At 34.9% G+C, this 24,002-nt stretch overlaps 1 protein-coding gene across 1 annotated transcript; it reads left to right on the top strand.

Annotated features, from left to right (window-relative positions):
• The first annotated feature begins 2,724 nt into the window (after window positions 1–2,724).
• On the top strand, window positions 2,725–22,554 carry LOC146738314 (E-selectin-like). The gene is made up of 14 exons (XM_085503921.1): window positions 2,725–2,874; window positions 5,524–5,628; window positions 7,409–7,570; window positions 12,733–12,915; window positions 13,118–13,300; window positions 13,497–13,679; window positions 13,876–14,058; window positions 14,255–14,437; window positions 14,640–14,822; window positions 18,096–18,248; window positions 20,584–20,721; window positions 21,351–21,589; window positions 21,913–21,979; window positions 22,544–22,554. Exons 2-14 carry the CDS (start codon window positions 5,553–5,555, stop codon window positions 22,552–22,554), a joined length of 1,944 nt encoding a protein of 647 aa, XP_085360047.1. The 5' UTR covers window positions 2,725–2,874; window positions 5,524–5,552.
• Window positions 22,555–24,002: the final 1,448 nt, after the last annotated feature.

The following is a 24,002-nucleotide window of genomic DNA, read 5'->3' as shown; positions in this document are numbered from 1 at the left end:
CTTTTCCACTCTCCGACGAGTAGCTATGTAGTTCGGCGGGTGTTTTAATACACTGCCACACTGATAAATCAGTGCACTTCAGTTTAAAACCGTGTCTGTGCACAGGGGAAATCTGCAACCACTTTGCTAGCCCAGGCGTGACTGCAAATGACTCTTCCAGGTGTCAGTGTCGTAACCCCAAACAAATACACATTTATTCATCGAAATGTCAGCTAAAGTAACGCCTCGCTGTCCACTTCCCTCATTCTTCTGTTACGAAATCTTAGAAACTCTATCCTAAATCTTTAAGGCGTGGCTGAGTATGTGGGGTTATGATTCGTGACTGGGTTATATCCAAAATAAGTAAGAAATGCCAGGCTATGCAAACAAATCAATCACAGGAAACGAATACGTAAGTAATAAACGCGTAAGTGTAGTTTATTACATCAATACAGTATATCCACTGATACACCGGAGAATTTACCGTAAAGAGATATGTAAACAAATGTAAAACACAAGAACACGGTAAAGACTAGCGCTAAAACACTTGCGCGTCCTATTTATAGACTCGGTGGGATTCTGAACCCTAGGCAGGAATGTCCCTCATTGGTCGAAAGTTACCATTATAGAAATGCGTAATAAAGTGGTGTTTTCTATCACGTTCGCACTTGTGTCACCAACATGTCTATTTATAGACGTGGTTTAAAGCAAAAAATGGTACATGTAATCAAATATATAAAGTACAGTATTTAAGAAACTTCGACAATACAATAATCAGTGTTTTCAATAATAACGATCAAATTGCTTAACCCGACAGAGTAAACATGCGATCAGCCAATCGCTGCAGTCGTTTGCACGATCACGTGATTACCATTTTTAGTCATTTTAAAAATCGCAAGTTGGGTGTTGCTTAAATTTGTCGAAAATGTCAATCCCTCGATCATTTTAGTCAATTGTCCCTGTTACAAAAATGGACTAGACATAATAACGGTCGTCATACCCTCTTCAATTTCAAACTGCAGTTGAAAAAGTGATTCGCTCAAGGAAGGCACATTTGAAGTTGACAAAGGCCATCAAAGCGTTATAATCAAGTTTTCCGTCAGTGTATCCCCGACTTACTCTCCCACTTCGGTATAAAATCTGAATTTGATACATAATGTACCAGTAATGTAAAAACAATTTTTAGTTTGGCTCAAAACTGTCGCGAAATAGCAGCGCGTCCAATGCTAAGGAACTCTACTTTGAGCCTTCCCGCCAACGACGAGTTCATTAATACCTGGGCTTACTGAACACTCGGGGGTTGTTTTGTAAATTGCGCTCTGTAGTGTCAGGTGGACTTAGATGGTTATAACAATTTAAAATAATACTTTGAATGCATATACAACATATAACCTGTTAATGTATGGTAATCAACGCGTGTCGTTTTGAAAACAGCGTTTTACCCGCATCTAGCAAAATGGTGGAATGATCCCAACTATGGGCCTGCCAATACAACGGCGCCATCAAGTCTAGATTGGAAAAGACCCAAGTGTTTTGCAAAATTCCAAATATATTGCTAATTGTCTCTCCGAATAATTCTCAGAACGGCTGTAAAATAATACAAGAACATTTCCAAAAGTTCCACGACTCGTACACACGTGTACTGCATCACCCATGGTCACCTTCCCCGGAACAAAATTTCATCATTAGACTAGGATCACGGTCAATCGAATATGATAATAATAAATAAGTATAATCTTTGACGACGCCATGCTTGAGGGCGCTGCACATTATTACCCTGTTAGTTAGCTGGTTAGTTGGCCTATATTGACTCAAACCGGCTGTCATATATAGGCGCACATGGGATAGACCCTTAGTAGAAATCTAGTCACAACTGAAATTGTCAGTTCATGTGAAGCGATGTTACCTTTCAATATTTTTTATTATTTAATTTATGTTAAATTGTACTAAAAAATACTTTCATATCTTAATTGCCTTTGATTCCAGCTATGAATCATATTAAATGTATACATGCGACGCCCTTGAGTGACTGAAAGCTATACCGATGAAACATGGTGATGTTACTGTGTTGTTTATTAACTCAAAACTCATGTACTTCCAGCGCAACAAAGGCATTACCTTCGTCTTTATAAATAATCACCGAGCACAGTGCGTAACGTAATGTTAGTCAATTGACCATTAATATGAATGCCAATTGGGGAATTATTATAGACGAAAAACAAATTATCTGGATCTAATAAATCGAGATCCCTAGATAGTAAGTTTACCCGAATTTACAAGATTGGTGGTAAAGTGTGGTTGATGTCATGCTCCAATTTCCTTGTAGCTTCTTATGTATCCTCGGGGCGGACATCCGGGCATTTTCACCGCCTCACGGTGAAAACAAAGGCCAAAAACTCGCAGAAAACGGTACTTGGGGATGGTTGTTGAGACTCCCCTGAACAGTGTAACAAGATTAGCCCTACGTATGTAACATATATAAATTTGGTTGTTCAGGATTATTTCAAAGTTGAGTTTGTGTTGTTTTCTCGAATTTTCACCGGCTCGACCGGCGTTCCACAGCAGCGCGCAAAGAGCCCATAGAAATGCATGGTACAGTGGTGCGCGTCTTAGCAACATGGTACGTCTGTGACGTAGCCCCGCCCCGAGGATATTCAGATAAAAACAACACAGATTAATTTTGCACGAGTTGTTGTGAGGGCGCTGTACGAGGAAATGAAAGTGTTGACAAGCTCCAGTACACAACCAAGATGGCGGCGTCGAGGAAGTAGGGTCCCGTTCGGAGTTGCGGTAAATACTAAATAACATTCGAGATATGAGATAACTGGACGATTTAAATCACTTGACTGTCCTTTGAAAATATCGTAGAAGAAGTGTATCTGAAAAGTTGCACACGTAAGTTTTAATGTTATGTTAAATGTCAACCTTTCGATTTTTGACTTTCAAACTTTTGTTTCCAGGTTTCGTTTCCTGGTTCAGTGGCCGTGATAAGTTATTTTAGAAAATCGTCTGCGGGATTCTCAGAATATGGCTACATATAGATACGTAAATGTACTGTATTCTAGATGCACTAGTCCACTCTGTTGTCTACGTTTTAATCTAAATATGCCGATATTTTTGTTAGCCAGGATTGCAATGGTTTCGTACTTTTAACAAGGAAAGATAAGTACCACACCCGGCCTCCATTATAATTTGTTTTGTAAACTCGATGGATCGATATAGAGTGGCTGTGGTTTGGGGAAATAAATTGTTGGCTGTGTTAAGAAATACTACTATCTCATTATTTTTTTAAACACACTATACGTTATACGAATCAAGCGATCTGTGTTGTGCAGACATATCTGTATTTCACGTTTTCTGTATAAATATATATATATTCAGTTATAGTGTTCAAGGTACCTAGCTTTTTCCAGTTGTAAATTGGTACTATTAATAGAATTTAGGATAGAATAAATACGTGTAGAATAGAATAGAAAAAAAAAACACTTTATTAGAAAATTCATAATTTGTAAATGTATGTGAATTTATCTGAAGAAATGATTTCAAACAAAACAAGTAAACTGAAAACCAATGCAAAATTTTAAAACAGACCACATCACAGTCCTTCTATCCCCGATCTGGAAATAGCTAGCTTCCTTTTGTCTTGAACCATGTTGTGGGTAAACAAACCGCTCACACCCGGGTGAGGTTGTCAGGAAGTCAGACAGATTACGATACCATCAGAATACTCATTAAAATGGGCAAATTTACTGTCATACAAAGCGATATCTCATTGTACATGTATGACAATACTTTTACCTCAAATCACAGGCAACTACAACGTAAACAAAATTAGCACTATGAAATTTTGCGTTATTGAACCCCGGTACATATCAAAACCAGCCTACCAACTGCTATGTGAAGATTAATATCAGGAATCATGTTCATCTTCTAGTTTTAATAGGGAAAAATCAGCACATACCAACATGCTGACATCGCTAAACAAATCTTGTCAAAACGGCGTTGTTCATATTGAGGTGGTTGATCGAAAAACCTGTGATATTTCTGATTATTGGGGGTTCATAACAATTCAAGTCAACTATACAACAACTAATGACTTTATTCGATACACCAGTGTATAACAATGCTTCAATTTTTGCATATAAAGAGATTTTTGTAGCACTGAATAGTGAACATTGTCATTTCAAAACGTCGCCATTTGCATTTGCAATCGAAAAGAGTATCCATAGAAATCACCCAATTTAACATTAATAAAATACCGTGTTACAAATAACAAATCAGCCCACCAATTTTTAATGATATGTCTTGTTAAAATCAAAAACAAATATTGGTTTCGCGCTGTGAAGAAGGGTAAATCAAATTTCAATTATCCCAAATCGCTGTTGGTAAAATGTCGTGGTTAAAAAAATTATGTGGAAAAGCTTGAATTCTGGAATAGACAACTAAGTTGTAAAAAAAGCACATAGCGATGTTAAGCACAATAGCAGGTATTGCTGGTACCCCACAACCCCGAGGGGAAAATAGACGTATACTAGTGCCCGAATTAGACCATGCAATATGTGTTTTATAACACATTACACATAGAATTGCCGGTGGAACGTGCATAGATCGTCTGCAGTCTTCTTCTCGACTTCTCGATTTCTTCACAAAACGATGTAGGGACGCTTCTAGAAAACCTGATTACATCCTTCGTCTTCAGTGCATCTTTATTTTCTACTATTGAGTCAATTTCTTCTTCTGAACTGAAGATAAATCGTCCAGTCTATCGAGGCGGACCATTGATATCAACGACCGAACTAGCAGATGACATATTGGAAATCACACGATCAGATGACGAGTGACGTCATCCCCGGGCAATAGTTGATGTACTAGAGAACTAGTAATTTCTGTGGTAATTTAGCCGATAACAGGTGATCCTGTTTTGACCTATTATGGTACAGTATTAACGAGTGATGTGTTATAACAAAAAATAGTGACTGACTAAATTATCGCTCATTAAAAAATGACGATTGTCAAAAATGTAAATATTAAGTACAAAAAAAGTCGAAAAATGAATGTACCATGTACATGTATTGTTATAAAGCACCATTTATCACTGCAATCATAATTTATTATAAATCTGCTCTAAATCCAACAATTTATTCAGGCATTAAGGGTAGTGATTGGAATTTTCTTGTGCAAAACCAACTGTCAACTCAGATATCAATCACTGATTAGACCTAACCTTTGACAGGTCTGAGAATCCATCAAGCATTACAATATAACATACTTACAAGTGTTCAAGTGATAGGTTGAAATTGTTTTAATATGATCATTTATCCTTATCATTTGTCTAAATAATTATAATTTTACTAATAAACATGTATACATGTAATTTAATTCTGTCATTTTATTTGCATTCTGTTTTTATTCTGGCAAATATGATCAATGTCTATAAACTGTTACCTGTTATGTCCTTAACTGTCACATATTTTTCATACACTATAACATAATGTAAACTGATTAATTGTTGCATTTTACCAAAATAGGTTCTTTGCTCCACAGGAAATTCACAAGAACTCAAGACATACATTATGGCTGTGTCTCTAAACTGGCTTTACCTGTGGACGTCAATTGTTGTTATATTCATATCTTTACATCACGTAAAAGGTAAGTCGAGGTGATTCACACAATATATTTTTCAACATTTTTTCATAAAAATGTTTCTTATTATTATGGAAAGTTAAGAACAAGATTGATGCAAGATTTCTACAGTGAAGGTGGAATTATCAGCATGCTAGAATTTCTGATTAACATGACATGTATGTTGAGCTTGGAGGATATACTGTTCAACAAAATATCGGCATCTAATTGGGATAGAATTATGCTCCCTTGCTGACTAATTTGTATGAAAGTGAATTTCTAAACTAATTGTGTATTGTATCGTTATCGGAAGACCAAACCGTGTCTGTATTTCTGTGATGCTCTGTGATTCACATAGTTAAACACAAAAAGTAAAAAGTAAAAAGTGATATTTTCGACTTGTTGTTAAAAAACACAAGTCCGATTGCTTCGATATTATACATGTAGGTACCTCAGGTAGACCTCTATCAGATTTGTTCATTTTCCAATGATATCTTCAGTTCTTTAATTGAAATGTGCATTGCTAACAGCAGAGCTATCTCAGCCGAGAGGCTGCTTGTTAAATAGTTTCTTCTTTATTCATTTTCAATCTCGTAAAATTGTTATTATATCCGAAGGTACTGTAATTACGCAACTTGTATGCAACTCTGTACTGGCTTTGAATATATCAACGTCGTTTACTTAGTGCACTGCTTTTCCCATTACGCAAATTTGTTTACAATATTGTACCGGCTCTGAATATTTCAACTTCGTAATGTGTTGCTTTCATGATAATTAGTTTTTTTTTAACCACGCGTTTGAATTACGTGTGGCATTGGGCAATGACCTCCAGAGTTCATGCACTGATATTTAAATTCGGGCCACCCAGCTTGACGCAAATCAATATAGTTACTTGTCATTTGTTCAAAAAATCTTTCAACTCTCCCAAATACCATGGATGCGAAGAGTTAACTGGGGGTAAATGAAAAGGAACTTCTTTCTTGGACCAAAAATACGTCAGTACAAGATTATGTGTGCAAGGTTAGATTTATAGAACGTACATGACCGCTTAACCCTGTGGTTTTTTACCGAATCCGGTATAATGAAAATGTGACACGAGGTCAATCGCCCGACCAATCAAAAACGTGGCGGTTTACTTAAATGACATATATAGAATAATGGCGGACACACGCTCGATGCAACCCTGTGGACCAGCGGCGAAAAATTTCCATCGTAATCGATGTGCTAACCGATGGATTTTTATGGACTGAGTAATAATATTGCCTAACATCTGTAGTGTCGTGGGGGAATGATTTTTTTCAGGTCAAGTCTTTACCGAACCTAAACTGCTTGCTAACTGAAAGGCTGTGATGACGGAGATCATCTGCGATTGCAGCTACACCAAGTACTGATAACATAAAAGCTCAAACAAAATGTATATTTTTAATGTCTTCATGCAATATATTCTGAGTTATCCACTTTATTCTGGCCCGCGAATTAATAGGATACAATTTTAAACATGTTTTTGAACGCCGCGAATTAAAAGGACACATTTAAAAATTAGCGTTCGAAAATAAAATGGGTGTGCAAATTAATAGAGACCGTGAATTAATCGAGTTTTTACGGTAATAAACACAATATACTACTTGTATGTCAGAAATCAGTGAAAATAAATTCCATTCAAAACACTCAAAAACACTTTTCAACGAAAATTAATGCCAGCTAAAATAAAGTATTTTACAGTATAGTTGTAATAGGTATATTATATACAAATATGTTCTTTGTATTGGTTAAATCAGTCACTGTAATAAGTATGTTTTATTTTCAGGTCAATGTACTGCATTCCCAACTACACAGTTTACACAGTCTGTGGAATGTTCTGATGGTTTAAATGATACCAGTGTATGTACATACATATGTTTAGATGGATCTACATTGACTTCAACTTGTAATGGTACTTTATGGACAGTTAACCATGTTAGTTGTAGTGGTGAGTATAATTATTATGGTATTATAGTATATTTGTTCATAACTGTCATTTATGGTTGAATAGAATAACACTGTAATGAAACTTTTACAAAAACAAATTGATAGTGCAAATTAAAACAAAGATACAGTATCTTTAGTTTTGTGTTATTCACTTCTAAATCTACATTAAAGCTTCCAGTATTTGTGCAGCAGGTTACTAGTAACAGACTGGTAGTAAATGCCAAAAGTATGGAACCAGTGTCTAAGCTATACAGCAATTGTCTTTGATTTGCTGCAATTTATATTGATTCAGCTTCAAGTTTAATACAACCTCATAAATTCTAACTTCTATTAAATTACAAAGACCTTAATAACCTTTAAATCATTTCTTCTATAATTGTAGGTAGTGGCAAATTGTCTGGCATCATCGGCATTGTTGTTGTCCAGCATTGTCATAAACTTTTCTTGTGGACTTGATAACTCCAAAAATATTCATCATCGCTATCAAACTTACATATACAGGTTACTCTATGTGTAGTTTAAATATGGTTTTGTTCCCCATAATAACATCACTTTTTATTCTGTACTATTTCTACACGTATTCTCAAAAAATCTAATAATATGCGACTGAACAAACCATTCATTCATACATATATGTATCCGCCCCATCTGGTTTACCAATTTTGTCACGCCAACGTACATCTTGCAATAACCAATCTGCTCAGAACTATACAATTCTTCCCCCCTTGCACAGATACATGTAGATCACCATTGGAAATTACCACAGAGCATTTACTAACATTAATGATGTTTTGACCGATCTCCTCACCTTGTATAATTCACAAACTCAAGTCTATTACCTCATTCACTAACTTTAGACTATATTCATTAGCGATTTAGCATCTAAGTTGCATATTATAACAGTGAAAACAGTAAATATTGCTGCTGCATATTACTGCGAGTATTTGAATACATATTTAAATACACCTCAAACAAAAGAGTTTGTGAGATGTGAATAAACAAAGGTCTAATGGAGTAGAAATGCACTTTCTGATGGAATGCAACAATAACATTGTATAATGAGTTGCATACCTATCTGTTCAATAAATTTGTTTTCAGAATGAAAACATTATTATACCAGTAGCACAGTTTATAAGTAAAAAGTCAGGAAGCAGGATCTTATTTTACATTTTAATGCCTGCCGTCAGTAATATTAACTTTTACTTTTTTTTCTGTTTTTGCCTATTTTTCATTATTTTAGTAATCTCATACTATGACAGAAGATATTTTCACGAGTGATGCGGTATATCCTGCGGCCGTTCGTGAGTGAAAGTACAGCAGAATACACCTCATCTCGAGTGAAAATACCTTCCATACACAACGAAAGCCACGGAGAGGGTGTGGGGTTCTGTTATTATTACATATGTTCCATATTTGATTATTTCATATTAAAGAAAGAACATGCAACAAACCGGGATGGAATTTTAGGTCGGAAACCCCATTGCCCATTAGTATAATCCAAGATAGGGGTACGCCCTAGCAACACGTGTCAGTGTAGAACGTGTGTCACAGTCTGTGTGAAAATAAAATAATCATACGTCTAATCTGAGTCACTGTCCAAATAAATTACTCGTGGACGTTTAGTTGGGGGCACGACAGAACCAGAACTTGAACTGGACGACTATGATACATAGTTTATATGTTGAAGTTAAAAGTTCCTCCACAGAATTGTGCATTGGCGAACATGCCGTGTAAATGTGGTACTCCACTGACAGAATGACTTTCGTTGACAGCGGTCGTCGCTTTAGCTGCACGCTACAACTTCGTTTGTGATATCGATATTGCTTGCCGGTCTTGGTTTGAATGAGTCTTGGTTACCAGTTAAAACGTTACTCATTTGGCGTTAATAAACTTCATTTAGAACTGAGTAACGCCGCAACGTCGCCAGCAGAAATCTCCTGGTATCTTGATGTTGGCGGTTGCGGCTCCATAGTTATCGCTAATTTTACTGCAGGTGGATCTTTCAAGAGCCCTTGAAAGTTTATAAAACTCAGTTTCCAGGTGATCAACATACATTAAGTTCTCCCAATCTTAATAGCATTCCATGATTTGTACACCTGATATGTCAAAAATGTGGCTGAACGATTTGAACCGGATAAAAATAGCAGACGAAAATAGTTCAGTAGCCAATGGAAATACCATGTTCATTTGCATATCGACCGTGAAAATGCCAAAAACATTATTGCATGGGTGATATGCAAATTAGTTTTTGTCAAGTACCATTACTGTTGTTAAAATTTCATTTCACTAGGCAAGTATATTCATATATCCTAAAGGAAAAATATCGTACTTCTAAATATTGTTTATTTATGGTGAATCTTTTGAGAACATAGCATGTTCTTGTATTTCACAGTTGCATGTGAATTACATACCAGCTATTTTAAAGAGTGGAGAACACTGAAGGGTTCTGGTATTATGAGATGTCATTATTTATCTGTTGTGGTTTCATTTGCTCTTTGTGGTTGAATCCAATTGGGTAAATGTGTCCAAGTATAGATGACATACATGTATGCCCACAATTATTAAACACTATTTTCTACAGCTATTGGAAATGGTAATTGCTGTTGCTCCCTTTCATAAAAAAAACAACTGTTTGATCTTACTCGTGATTAGTGCTGGCAATGTTTGTGGCTCAGTGATGTATACAATATACCAATCCAATATACCTATATAAAATCATACATGTATGTATTATAATTTTCGATTGCATACCAAGTATTGAGATTATCGTGTAGTAATTATTTAATTACGATTTAAATATACCCAGTAACTATTGTTAGGTAACTTGATCTCTGCTAGATATTCACTCAATATTGTTCCAGATCTATGTTCTGTCTTGTCATTATATATTTGACTACCAAACATGTTCTTAAAGAAACTGTTATCCTCTTTCAACCATCATGTTATTTGTAAAAGCACAATTCTTATTAAATATAGGTTGTGTTATTTTGTGATTAGATAAAATTTGACGAATTGATAGTCTAAAAACCAGAAATCGTAATTTATAAACATGTCCAGAACAGGGATAAACAGGGTGGTTTTATTCGACCCTTCCATTACCATATTTGTGTTTTAATATTTTTACTCAAAACTGACATGATACCAATTCATGTAATTGCACATAATTTTGTACACTTATAAATAAAAGCACTCTATATTTTCATGCATTTACTGGTTGAGACATATCATTCTCATTTAGTGTGGCATTGGAAACGAAACAGTTTGGGATACATGGACTGCTTTTCCTGCTGTTACAGACACATTTGTGGCTCTATCTCAAACACTTCCGTCCATCTCAGAGGAAAGAATGTGTCTGATTGAAAGGTTTGTCATACTACTTTTATGACAGATCAAGTAAATGTACCCAAGTCAACCAGACAAGGAATGTTTCAAAAAATTGCCAGATTGAGTGCATATCACCAACAAGAGCTACACTTATTGAACACAACCTGTCAAGTAGTATATGTTTGGTACCAAAACAGTAGCTACTAGTCCCAGTGACTGGAGATGGACATTGAATGCTGGACAGAAATGGATTCTTTTCCCGGACATGCAAGGAACTTGTCTAATGTGCCGGCCTACATGCAAATGTTCCATGGCATAACTCTAATGTACTGAACTGTGCAGTTGTCCTGAAACATCGTTCCAACCGAATACAAATAAAAATCTGTAACAATGTAATTACATTACTAAAAAATTTAACATATTTTTTTGAATATTGTGCCTGAAAAAAAGAAAGAATATCTGTTGCTAGTTGACTCCCGTGTGCGAAGGACACAATTGGAGTCTTTGCAGTTACCCTGTCTGTACGTATGTGTGTGTGTGTGTATGGGTGTGCGTGTGTGTGTGTGTGTGTGTGTGTGTGTGTGTGTACTTGCATTGCTATATGTTCCGAAGACCAAAATACAGATATATACCAACTTCTGAGGACATACACACCTTCCGAGGACCTTTTTCATAGTCCTCAGAAAACACAATTTATATTAATAGTTAATTCAATTATTAATACGTTTTGCGTAGCTTAGGTTTAGTATCTGAGGGAGGTATGGTTTAGTTTATATTAATATTAATCTAATTGTACCATACCTTAATGCGTTTAACCAAAAAAATAAAATAGTGAGGATCGAAGCATCAGAAAACATGGTGACTGTTCACTATTCGTCATGAATAATTTGCCTGTTCAGACTTTTTGCCACAATTTATATAGTACTGTTTTATTAGTGAAGAAGTGAATTGAAACATACTGTCTGTCTGTTAGTTTTGGATTTGCATAGCAACCGTCAAGTGAGAATATGTGTCAATTAGTGGATTTGTATATCACAGTCTGTGTGTACTTCAGTGCCTGCCATGACAACATTGGTGTCTTTGCTTTGTTAATTCCATCTGCATATTTTTGACGAATTTGAGAAGCACAATTCTTGGTGGTCGCTACTTGCACTCAACGTTTAATCTGAAAAAAAAATAACGTCATACAGATGGATAGTTAATCATACAACTACAATTCTAATATAAAAAATTGCTATGTATTGACTACCATCTTGACCTCTAAAAAACAGGTGTAATTATTAATTGACTTTTACCATTTTCAATATTGGCAGTCATCTTGAAAATAATGGCTTTCATGTTCTCTTATTTTCTGATGATATTCCTTATATTTAATTAAAAAAAACGTTAAGAAAGTTTTTGTAGCAACTTTTCACGCTTATAGTTTGTTTTTCTTTCAAAAATTAACCTGACTAGGTTATCGACCAGTGTTCATAAACAGTTGTAAGAACAACATTGAAATGTGCCATAGTTGAGATGTTAACATGCATATATAGTGAGCACAAATAAATAGTTCAGGCCACACACTAAAATATTTAACCAGTCTTCAAATACGGCATCAGATATTACTGTAGGATCAAAGGAACCACATCTTCCATAATAATATTTATAATATTCATTCCTTGGACAACAATGTTCTCTTTGGGTCAACATATGGAAATGCCGAGAAAATGCAAATTAGGTAAATAACATGCACAGATTTAAACAACTAAAACTAAATTCATTTGCCTTGGTCAACAATGCTCTCTTTGGGATGACATACCAACCTTGCATTTGTATAATAATATTCATTCTTTGCAGTTGTGACTTGTCCAGCTATTAGTGCCCCATCAAATGGTGTCATGACATGTGTACCAGAATCAGGAACAGATTACGACACTGTATGTACATTCACCTGTGATACTGGATATACCCCACCTGGAGCATCGTCTAGAACTTGTCAATCAAATGGGCAATGGAGTGGATCTGATTTGACATGTGCAGGTAAATTATGTTAGCATTGGAAATAATTAATGTGTGTATTTTTACAGTTTTGGTTATTTTTATTAGTCCCTGTTTGGTTTACTATTATCAATTTATTCAGGTATTTATACTGGTAATAATATTCATTTGCCTCGGTCAACAATGCTCTCTTTGGGTTGACATATCAACCTTTCATTTGTATAATAATATTCATTCTTTGCAGTTGTGACTTGTCCAGCTATTAGTGCCCCATCAAATGGTGTCATGACATGTGTACCAGAACCAGGAACAGATTACGACACTGTATGTACTTTCACTTGTGATACTAGATATACCTCATCTGGATCATCGTCTAGAACTTGTCAATCAAATGGGCAATGGAGTGGATCTGATTTGACATGTACAGGTAAATTATGTTAGCATTGGAAATAATTAATGTGTGTATTTTTACAGTTTTGGTTATTTCTGTTAGTCCCTGTTTGGTTTACTATTTTCAATTTATTCAAGTATTTATAATAATATTCATTTGCCTTGGTCAACAATGCTTTCTTTGGGTTGACGTATCAACCTTGCATTTGTATAATAATATTCATTCTTTGCAGTTGTGACTTGTCCAGCTATTAGTGCCCCATCAAATGGTGTCATGACATGTGTACCAGAACCAGGAACAGATTACGACACTGTATGTACTTTCACTTGTGATACTGGATATACCTCATCTGGATCATCGTCTAGAACTTGTCAATCAAATGGGCAATGGAGTGGATCTGATTTGACATGTACAGGTAAATTATGTTAGCATTGGAAATAATTAATGTGTGTATTTTTACAGTTTTGGTTATTTCTGTTAGTCCCTGTTTGGTTTACTATTTTCAATTTATTCAAGTATTTATAATAATATTCATTTGCCTTGGTCAACAATGCTTTCTTTGGGTTGACGTATCAACCTTGCATTTGTATAATAATATTCATTCTTTGCAGTTGTGACTTGTCCAGCTATTAGTGCCCCATCAAATGGTGTCATGACATGTGTACCAGAACCAGGAACAGATTACGACACTGTATGTACTTTCACCTGTGATACTGGATATACCCCACCTGGATCATCGTCTAGAACTTGTCAATCAAATGGGCAATGGAGTGGATCTGATTTGACATGTACAGGTAAATTATGTTAGCATTGGAAATAATTAATGTGTGTATTTTTTCAGTTTTGGTTATTTCTATTAGTTCCTGTTTGGTTTACAATTTTCAACTTATTCAGGTATTTATAATAATATTCATTTGCCTTGGTCAACAATGCTTTCTTTGGGTTGACGTATCAACCTTGCATTTGTATAATAATATTCATTCTTTGCAGTTGTGACTTGTCCAGCTATTAGTGCCCCATCAAATGGTGTCATGACATGTGTACCAGAATCAGGAACAGATTACGACACTGTATGTACATTCACCTGTGATACTGGATATACCCCACCTGGAGCATCGTCTAGAACTTGTCAATCAAATGGGCAATGGAGTGGATCTGATTTGACATGTACAGGTAAATTATGTTAGCATTGGAAATAATTAATGTGTGTATTTTTACAGTTTTGGTAATTTCTATTAGTCCATGTTTGGTTTACTATTATCAATTTATTCAAGTATTTATACTGGTAATAATATTCATTTGCCTCGGTCAACAATGCTCTCTTTGGGTTGACATATCAACCTTGCATTTGTATAATAATATTCATTCTTTGCAGTTGTGACTTGTCCAGCTATTAGTGCCCCATCAAATGGTGTCATGACATGTGTACCAGAATCAGGAACAGATTACGACACTGTATGTACATTCACCTGTGATACTGGATATACCTCATCTGGATCATCGTCCAGAACTTGTTTATGGACTGGAGAATGGAGCGGATCTGAGTTTACATGTACAGGTAAATTATGTTAACATTGGAAATAATGCATGTGTGTGTACTTTTACATTCTTTGTTATTTTATTAGTTACTGTTCATTATTGGTTTACTATTATCAAATTATTCAGATCTTTATTTAATTATATTCATTTGCCCTGGTCAACAATGTTCTGTTTGGGTTGACATATCAATCTTATCAATCTTGAAATTGTGTAATAATAATCACACATATGATGTACCAAGTATTACATGTGCACTTTTTTTTAATTTTCTGATTCATGTACATTAAGGGTTTTTGGTCATTTATGGTCACATTGGGTCAAAATGTCTGCCACGTCATAATGCCTTTATCAAGATTCGCTACAAAGGTGTATCAATAAAACATACATATGCACGTCAATTTTGTTTTTTGGATCAGTGCATGTTTGATTTGGGGTTCAAATGTGTCATTTTTGGTGTTGTTGCCCTTTCTCGGCTTGCATTGAACAAATTTAGCCAAACTTTTTCATAGACAACATTTTACAATCAATGTGTATAAAGGATGTCTTTTTGGGTCAATGTGTAAATTTTTTTGGTGAAAAAAGGGTGAAAATGAGCAATGCAAAATATATTACGTTGTTTTTTCCAGCTCTCGGCAATGCATAAGTCCATTTCATTCATATTTTATGTAATACACAATACATTACATATAGGTGTTATGAAATGCCTGCTATTTTCTGACTCAAAATCATTTATTTGTACATTAATATAGTTATTTTTTATGTTAAGTACAAAATATTTTTTTTTAAATGAAGAAACGGGGTTCAATCTCAATCTACGCCAATTTTATTTTTATGTATTTCAAAACGATGGAGGTTCCTCATTAGCTTCTCATTTGCGTTCTCAAATACCACTGGTGACGTATGTAAGGGAACTTGCTAAGGTAGATAAGGTACATTTCTTATTCATTTTTCTCGTCTTTGACTAAATTGCCACTCATGTATTTTTTCTTCAAAGAAGAGTGGATCATAAAGAACACAGAACAGTTTATCACTTGTATAGTGGTCGATGAAGTCGATTGAAGTGCTATTACCAATAAGCTTTCCACGATCTCTATGTCTAAGTTGATTTTGTTCGTCTAATTAAAAACAAAGATTCAAAATTAAATAAAATATATTTCTAAAAATTAAACTAGAGAAATAATCAAAATATATACAGTGAGTCAATGATTCATAAATCACAGTTACTAAATGATAGTCGTGTGCGAGTGAAATCATCCATCCTGTCGAAATGGGTGAATGTGTAAGGTCACAACGAGGACAAGTGCATTAATGGTTTGATTGGTAAACAAAAGTAATTGAGATCGAGTGTGATTTGAGTTAGCGTGATTGTCATAATTACGACATCACATTAAAATATACGTGGTCGCAAAATATTGATAGCCCATTTATCATGCAGATCAAATTGCAAGAAAAGATCACAAAAGTCAACACCAAACACCAAACATTCTCGCTAGCCAAGGTCTAAGTTTATTCGGCCAAACCTCTAAACATACCTTGGCAAAACGACAATTGTCTAATCAGTTTGCGTGTTACAAAATGGCGGCGCATTGTCTAATCAGTTTGCGTGTTACAAAATGGCGGCGCCCATGAATTGTGATATTTGTGATGATAACATTGCGAAAGTTTTCGGTGTTGGTGCCCTGAAGCCTCATCAAGTATAGGCAATCGACGCAGTCTTGTGTTGGAAGGATGTCTTCATAGCAACAAAAACAGGAAGTGCAATTTTGTTTTATAATTTGATACTTCCAAGCTGATTGGGAGCCTTATTTCGAAATGCGCCCAATTAGATCTCACTGCTTAAGATAGGTAATTAGCCTATGAGATCCCGCACGGTATCGTGTGGAGGCCTATAGGTCGAAGACACGGTACCGTATGATTTGGACGATGATCACCAAACATTTCAGATACTTTTAGACAGCAAAATTAAAAACAATTACCAACGTGTGAATGTAATAATTTCCTGTTTGACCGATGCTCGTTTTTCGCGTCACATCATTACTACCTCTTACTTAACACTAACTATATGGTCTCTACAAAACATTTTTCACATTCCCAACATATTTGAAACACTTACTCGACGTTCCTCTCTATTTGAAAGCAGACACAGTGAACATAGGCTGGCCTGAAAAAATCGTTGAATGACGCAGTATTATAAAAGTATAGCGCACAAGTATGGTTTCCTCTCATATTTTGGCGTTTGATGGCGCAAATTCACTTCAGCTTCACTTTTCGCAGTCGGAAAGCTGGGAAAAGTTAATTGTTTCAAGTTCGGTGGGCATGACTACAACATGAGAAATATCTCAAATAACATTTTCAATCAAAAGAAGCAACTATCTATTTCAATGGACAACAAATGCAAAACGGAAAATGTGTACGAGCTCTTTAAAGGTGTTTTGGGGAGCAAAATATGTCATTGTTTATGTGATATATGTTTATGTGAGGACTTTGTCATTGACTTGATGACTTGTTTAGTAATTATTATGCAAATCAGGTAATTAATATACACATATCTTAATGTAAAATTAATAAGGTCTGCGCAATGTCATATACTATCAATGTACCAAGTTGAAATGTGATTAGAACTTTAGATATTGATGGAATATCCTAAAATACGCTAATTAGGTAATTAATATGCACATATTTAAACAAAATCTAAACTGGTCTGTGCATTGACCGAGAGCATCCATTTACGAAGTTTCATTGAAATGCGATGATTATTATTTGATATACCAGTGGAAAAGCCGAGAATTGACTAATCATTATGCAAATTAGGCAATTAATATGTATGGCTATGAACCCCAAACTTATATGGTCTGTGCATTGTCCTATGACATCTATGTACCAAGTTTTATTGACATGTGATGATTAGTACTTGAGATATAGATGAAAAAGCCGAACATTAGCTAATTATCAAGCAAATTAGGTGATAAATATGCGTATATTTTAACCAGAACCTAATCAAATCTGCGCATTAGCCCAGAGCATCTATGTATCAAGTTCCATCAAAAACCAACATATGGTTCTTGAGATATCAGTGGAAAAGGCGGACACACATACATACACACACACACTCACACAATTCAACATGGAATAAAGTATCGAAAAAAAACGAAAAAATCTTTTGGAATTTTTCTCAAAAAACCATACATACAAAACAATGTTATTCAGTGTTTGTACAATTTCAATTCCCTGACAGGTTGTAAGATATTTTAAATTTGGTTCTGAGTTCTTATTATTCTTTCAAATGCCATAGGTCCCGATCCACCAAGGAATGTAATATTGGTAGCCAATTCTGAAAGTGATATCACTGTCACTTGGTTAGTTCCAGTACAATTGAATGGAGTACTAGATTATTACATAGTTTATTACTCAATTATTAGTGGTGGCAATACTATGGAAAAACAAAGTAAGTTATCTGAATTTTAAGAGTATGTTTACTTCAAGACATCTCGTAATACAATGATAGTACCATATACATCATATATATGTAAGGTGTTATAATTATGAGGTCAGCACTTTAGACCTTCACTATCCATGTATGAATGTTAGAAAATTTAAGACATATGCTAGTGTGAAAGTACAATATATTAGTTCAGCTGTCATCAAATATGAGTGGAGCTGTTTATTGGGTGATTATCTGTCAATTATTACATTTTCCACTTTTTCGAGCAAACAACTTGCTTAATTGATTAAACCTGAGTGGACCTTTGTCAGATGTGTTTATTTCATGTTGTTACAGTTTTCTCTATTTTCGATTTGCCACTTGGGTTTTCTGATTATCGAGAATATTAGCTTCTAAGTTGTACTTCGAATTTTGTAAGAATGTGTCCCGTATTTTCTAAAACCTTGTTAAAAAAACAGATGACATTAAATTTTGTTAAGAACATTACTTGATTAGAAATGGTGAAAAAAATTAGAAAAAAATTAATATTATGAGGTTATTACGAGATACCTCAAAGTATGCACGAAGACAGTACAGCGGGAGTAACGACCGACGCGCAGCGACGGTCGATGCGAAAGCGTACTGTTTGAGTCTTTTCCTTCCAAGGATACATCAAAATGCTGAAATCCAAAAAGTTTAGAATAGACTCAGCAAACTTCTTTGTGTGGAGTCCGGTCAAACCCTGGTGGAAGCCATGTTTGTTTTTATTGTTAGATGACGCTTACGCATCCATATTTGTAATTCGCATTTCCTTATACGGTAGAATAAAAATACACCGTAAAATACCGCAAAATTACGGCAAGCTGTAACTTATGGCGTTATGGTGACAGATGTATAATAATCATTTATACATCATGATGTATTATTTACATTGATATATATTTTGGCAGCAAAAATAACTGTGCATATGCTATTAACATTATCATTTACGTTACCCATTTATGCGATGTGACCCTAAAACAAGCATAGTCTACAAACAAATTTGTTCTTTTTGAAAATTTCAGGCCAAATGCTTTCTACAGATGTATAGGTTTGTTTTAGACATTATTGTTCTGGTAACGGCTGTCAACATTCTTCATAATAATATATCTCTGTAACATTTTTAGTCATGCTTCCTTAAGAAAAAATTCTCAAAACACTAAAAAGGAATGCAACATTTTGTATAATTTTCATTCACCCATTGTATATTTTACTTAAAGTTGCATTCCCACTTTGCAAATTTGTGCAGTACCATTCGCTGATAAAAATAAGGTATATACTGTAACAACATAAATATATTGTCGAATCAAGCTACGTCTCAGAACGTTCTATGTTGCTCTGAAGTTCACCTCTGTACCATGTATTTCTTTGGGCTTGGTGCGAACTGCTGTGGAACGCTGGTCGGGTAACCGGTGAAAACAGCTAAACTCGCGAAAGCAGCACAAACACACTTTGAAATAATCCTGATCAACTAAATTGATATGTATTAAACATGTAAGGGTGACTTGTTATTGTATTCATGGGAGTCTCAAATAAGCCAAAATACAGTTTGTAATAATAACTATAATAATTCAATACAACTGTGTATAAATCTGAATAGAAATAATGCTAGACCTGATATGGCTATTATATTAGTTAAATGGTTTTGGTCAGTTCGGTATTCAAACCTTTTATATACATGACATTGTATTTCTTCAACACATTCTTGTGTCCGGCATGTAAAGTGATGATACATTGTTTTAATGTATGCAAGCCATTGTTAAAAAAAGCATATACTGCACTGTATTTCATGGGTTATGGTTTTGGAGTATGCTCCAGAATATGAATACCAAATATTGATATTGATTCAGTATCTTCCACAATTTAGCTTATATATGACCCATAATTATGGACAATATAATATGTAAACTGTTTGATAAAAACAAAAGTCATTTAACAGTATAATTAGACTGCTGTCTGCATGTGTTTGCTCGAGTGAGCATCACTACCGTTAACAAATTCACTGTGGTGCCAGATATGCTGTTCAGCAACTAACATTTTTCGTAAATATGTTTATTTTGATGGTATCAAATCAGACAAATTATCTGCAATGAGACGAGCATAGTTCAAACTACGAACTATATGAAAATAATGCTGATATAATACAATATTATAATTGCAATAACAATATTTCATGGTATAACCGCCCTTGGTGGGGAACATTGCTTAAACAAACAAATAGTATGTGTGACGATCCTTAACTTTTAAAATTTTGAGAGCATCTCTACAACATCTTTTCAGTATTAATGTTTCAATTTCTTTCCAAAATATTGTCTATCAGCCAATGGTATTGAACAGACCATAATTCTTACTGGTTTGGTGGCATATACTGAATATGAAGTCTGGGTGGCAGCTGTCAATACAGTAGGCGACCAAAGTTCATATTCGGATAAGACCAATACTCGGACATTAGAAGGAGGTATGTCTTAAATAATGTTCAAGGTGCTTAAAGTTAATGTGTGAACTTCTGTTTTGTGTGTTGTTGGTGTGTCCTGAGTTATTTCTGTCACATTGTCAAATTACAAACGTCATTTATACTTTGCGATATTCTTGTGATAAACTTGTATTCCCTGGACTGAGAACGATACTTTAAAATAGTGTTCTATTTGCATCATAATAAATTCAAATAATAAATACATAAATACAAAACATTCATAACAAATCTTAATATATGATTTACATGTTCTTTTACAATATGCTTAATATTAATAGTCATGTAACAAAAGTGTTTAAATTACTTTTACTACAATAATGTTTGGTGCGCTAAAACAGCTTCTTTTAAAGCTTTATCCAATGTTCTGAAAATTCTATTTTGAAGAGTATAATGGTTTTGTGAAACACATTTCATCATCAGAGCAATTCTTGTACTTTTATATACTTGAACTGTGAAGTATGTGATGGTATGAATTTTAGGGAATATGTATTCAGTGATATTCAGATCATCTGGTTATTCACAACTGTATAAATAAACAACAGAGAATCATATAGTCCCAAATTAATAGTAGAAAGAAATCAGAAATAACTTTCAAAATTATTCTTATATTTCAGTTCCAGACAAACCAAGGATATCCAGTTTTCATAATACATCAGATAGTGCATTGACTATTGAATGGGACCCGCCGATTAATCCACGTGGTGTAACAAAAAGATATGAACTTTATCTCTTCATAAAATCTGACGGATCAGATGTGAAGTCTCACATTGAGCTTGCCAAACAATCAGACCAAACTGCTACTTATACTTACCTGTTTACAAATTTGTTAGCATATACTGAATACATTGTTAGAGTAAGTACTATTCTTTTCGAATAAAAGCAGAAAATTGTATATTTTTACCCACAATTATTCAACAACTGTGCTCTATTCAGGTATAGACACAAAATCAATTAACTGCAAGAATTGTTTTGTGCTAAAACAAATTATTATAAAAAATTATCTTTTATCAATAAATTCAAAGCATGTTTTATTTGGAAACAAGGACTAGTATATATACTTGCTATTGCTGATCAAAACCCTAAAGTTTTTATATATACATCCATCTCATTCTGTAACTGATATTCCCTATGCATATTATATATGATGTATCACATATTTCTGTTCACACTATATAGATAAAGGTTTGCAATGGAAGAAGGTGCAGTCTTGCAGAAGAAAAGAGTGCTAAGACCAGTGAAGGAAGTAAGTCCCAATGTTTACTAGTATCAAAATTGTGACCTTTTTATTCATTTGTCTTACAGTATACTAATATAAAAACAAGGGTTTATAGAATAAATTTTGCTTTGTACACGTTACCTTGCACATGGACATGTTTGCCTTGTAATTGTTTAGGAAATTAGAATGACTGGGATGGACTAGATATTTGATGTCCTCCATCCTTTCTGTTCTACATAAAATAAAATACAGTGCATGTCTGAAAGCCTTATAAGCTTGGCGAGTTTACCACCCCATATACCAAAAAAGTCAGTTACCTGAGGGGATCCAGAGCCCCCTAGCTCCAGCTCTGACTAGTGAAGTCTAGTACAAATAGTAGGCTGCCTGAAAATAAAAAGAAAGGTATTTGAAAACAGTAACATGAGTGCTTTTCACACACCTGGAGTGGACAGGTGTTTTTTCTCTGTTTACACTTTTTTCTCAAATGAGATGAGGTCGATATTTTACACTTTTTTATCTTTTTAAATTATCAATAATTGTATACTGCTTGTTACGATGTGCGATTTTAATCTATACTCAATTATATTGCAGTGTATGCTTAGAATAATTGCGTTTGATGGTGTTAGATACAAGCGATATGCATATTTTGTGTTCATTACATTGTTCATGGGGATTGTTCAAATTGGAATCTAAAAAGTCTAAATCTAGTAGCACTATTATAGCTAATAAAATTGAAAATAGACTGTTCATGCTTACTAGAAAACTGGCAAGAAGTTTGCTACATATATTGTTGCCAACAATTGTTACATGTGATGTCAAATCAGAATTCGTGTCAATGACTGAACCAACAAGATCAGCGAGACTTAGGGTATTAGTGAATCAGTGCCTACTGGGTCCCGGAAATGCACTCTATGGGTCGGGTAATGGAGTGTAAACAGCCACTGCTGAATACATCTTTTTTTCAGACCTGGCATGATTATTCTGCATCCGAAAACCGCTTAGTAACATCACGGGGTAAATTCTTCTCCACGGGGTTCTCCACACTTGTCAGGGGGGAAACTCGTCTCGTCCTTATATCTCGTCCCCTTGAGGTGCGGGATCGGGGAAATCACTTATACTTTACAGTAAAATAAGACACACACAACGAAATACGTTTCAGCTCTCGTCTTAGTCAGTCAATCGAGCACTCTATAAGACACGGCGCTCTGGGGAAAATCCCCAAGACTATCGCAAGGCTGACCCAAGACTCTTTTACACTGCATCAAGGCTCGCCCCAAGTCTCTCCAGGACTGGACTCTCGACTGCTGTACTCCCCAAGAACAACTAAAACAACTTTATTCATTTTCAAAACTCTAACCAATTACAAAGCAGAAAAAAGACTCTAGGGCGTAACCTTCAATCATACAGCCAATCACTCCAAGTACTGAATACGTCATATCTTTTGATTAATCGTTCACTACATTAATAACTACGAATACCAACTGTCAGAATGAGTAGTCTGAATAGCGGCGGTTATCTCGTAATTAGTTCCAAATCACTGAGCCAAGTTCCGTCCAAAACTTCAAATATGCCTAAACGATGACAGACATAACACAGCAATTTGCTCGTAATCAAGCTAATTAAGTCGGTCAACAGATACGCGAAAACAAATTCATGACACATCCTTTCACCCAAACTGAGATTATGCCTCCCGGCATAACACGTTCATAAATCAAAGATACCGTCTCTACTCATCGTCATACAGGTTAAATACAATACTAATAAGAAAAGGTATAAATCAAAAAGAGTAAAACACACTGATTAATAAACTGATTATAAGTCTAAATACAATGGTTATAAAGTCACAAATATCAACGGTTATAAATAAAAAAACAAAGGAAAGGCTACCAATCGACTCACTTTTCTCAAACAGTTCGCCGAGGGTAACCCTTCGCTGCACTGTCTCCGTTACTAAGGTTACAAACTCTATATCAAAAAGGTCAAAAAAACTAAGGCGTGGCGGTGTAACCAAGCGATCAGCCAATCGCTGCAGTCGACAGCATGATCACGT

Source organism: Saccoglossus kowalevskii, chromosome 9, assembly GCF_978046115.1.
Source record: "Saccoglossus kowalevskii chromosome 9, keSacKowa6.1, whole genome shotgun sequence".
In the NCBI taxonomy this organism is placed as follows: Eukaryota; Metazoa; Hemichordata; class Enteropneusta; family Harrimaniidae; genus Saccoglossus; species Saccoglossus kowalevskii.
The sequence above is the reverse complement of the archived record's forward strand: the minus strand, read 5'-3'. Positions and strand labels throughout refer to the sequence as shown.

Bases quoted from the DNA above. Each gene is read 5' to 3' on its own strand.
- LOC146738314 (XM_085503921.1), top strand. From the start codon at position 5,553: ATGGCTGTGTCTCTAAACTGGCTTTACCTGTGGACGTCAATTGTTGTT. The intron at 13,680-13,875 runs GTAAATTATGTT...CATTCTTTGCAG, and splicing joins ATCTGATTTGACATGTACAG to TTGTGACTTGTCCAGCTATT. The intron at 14,059-14,254 runs GTAAATTATGTT...CATTCTTTGCAG, and splicing joins ATCTGATTTGACATGTACAG to TTGTGACTTGTCCAGCTATT.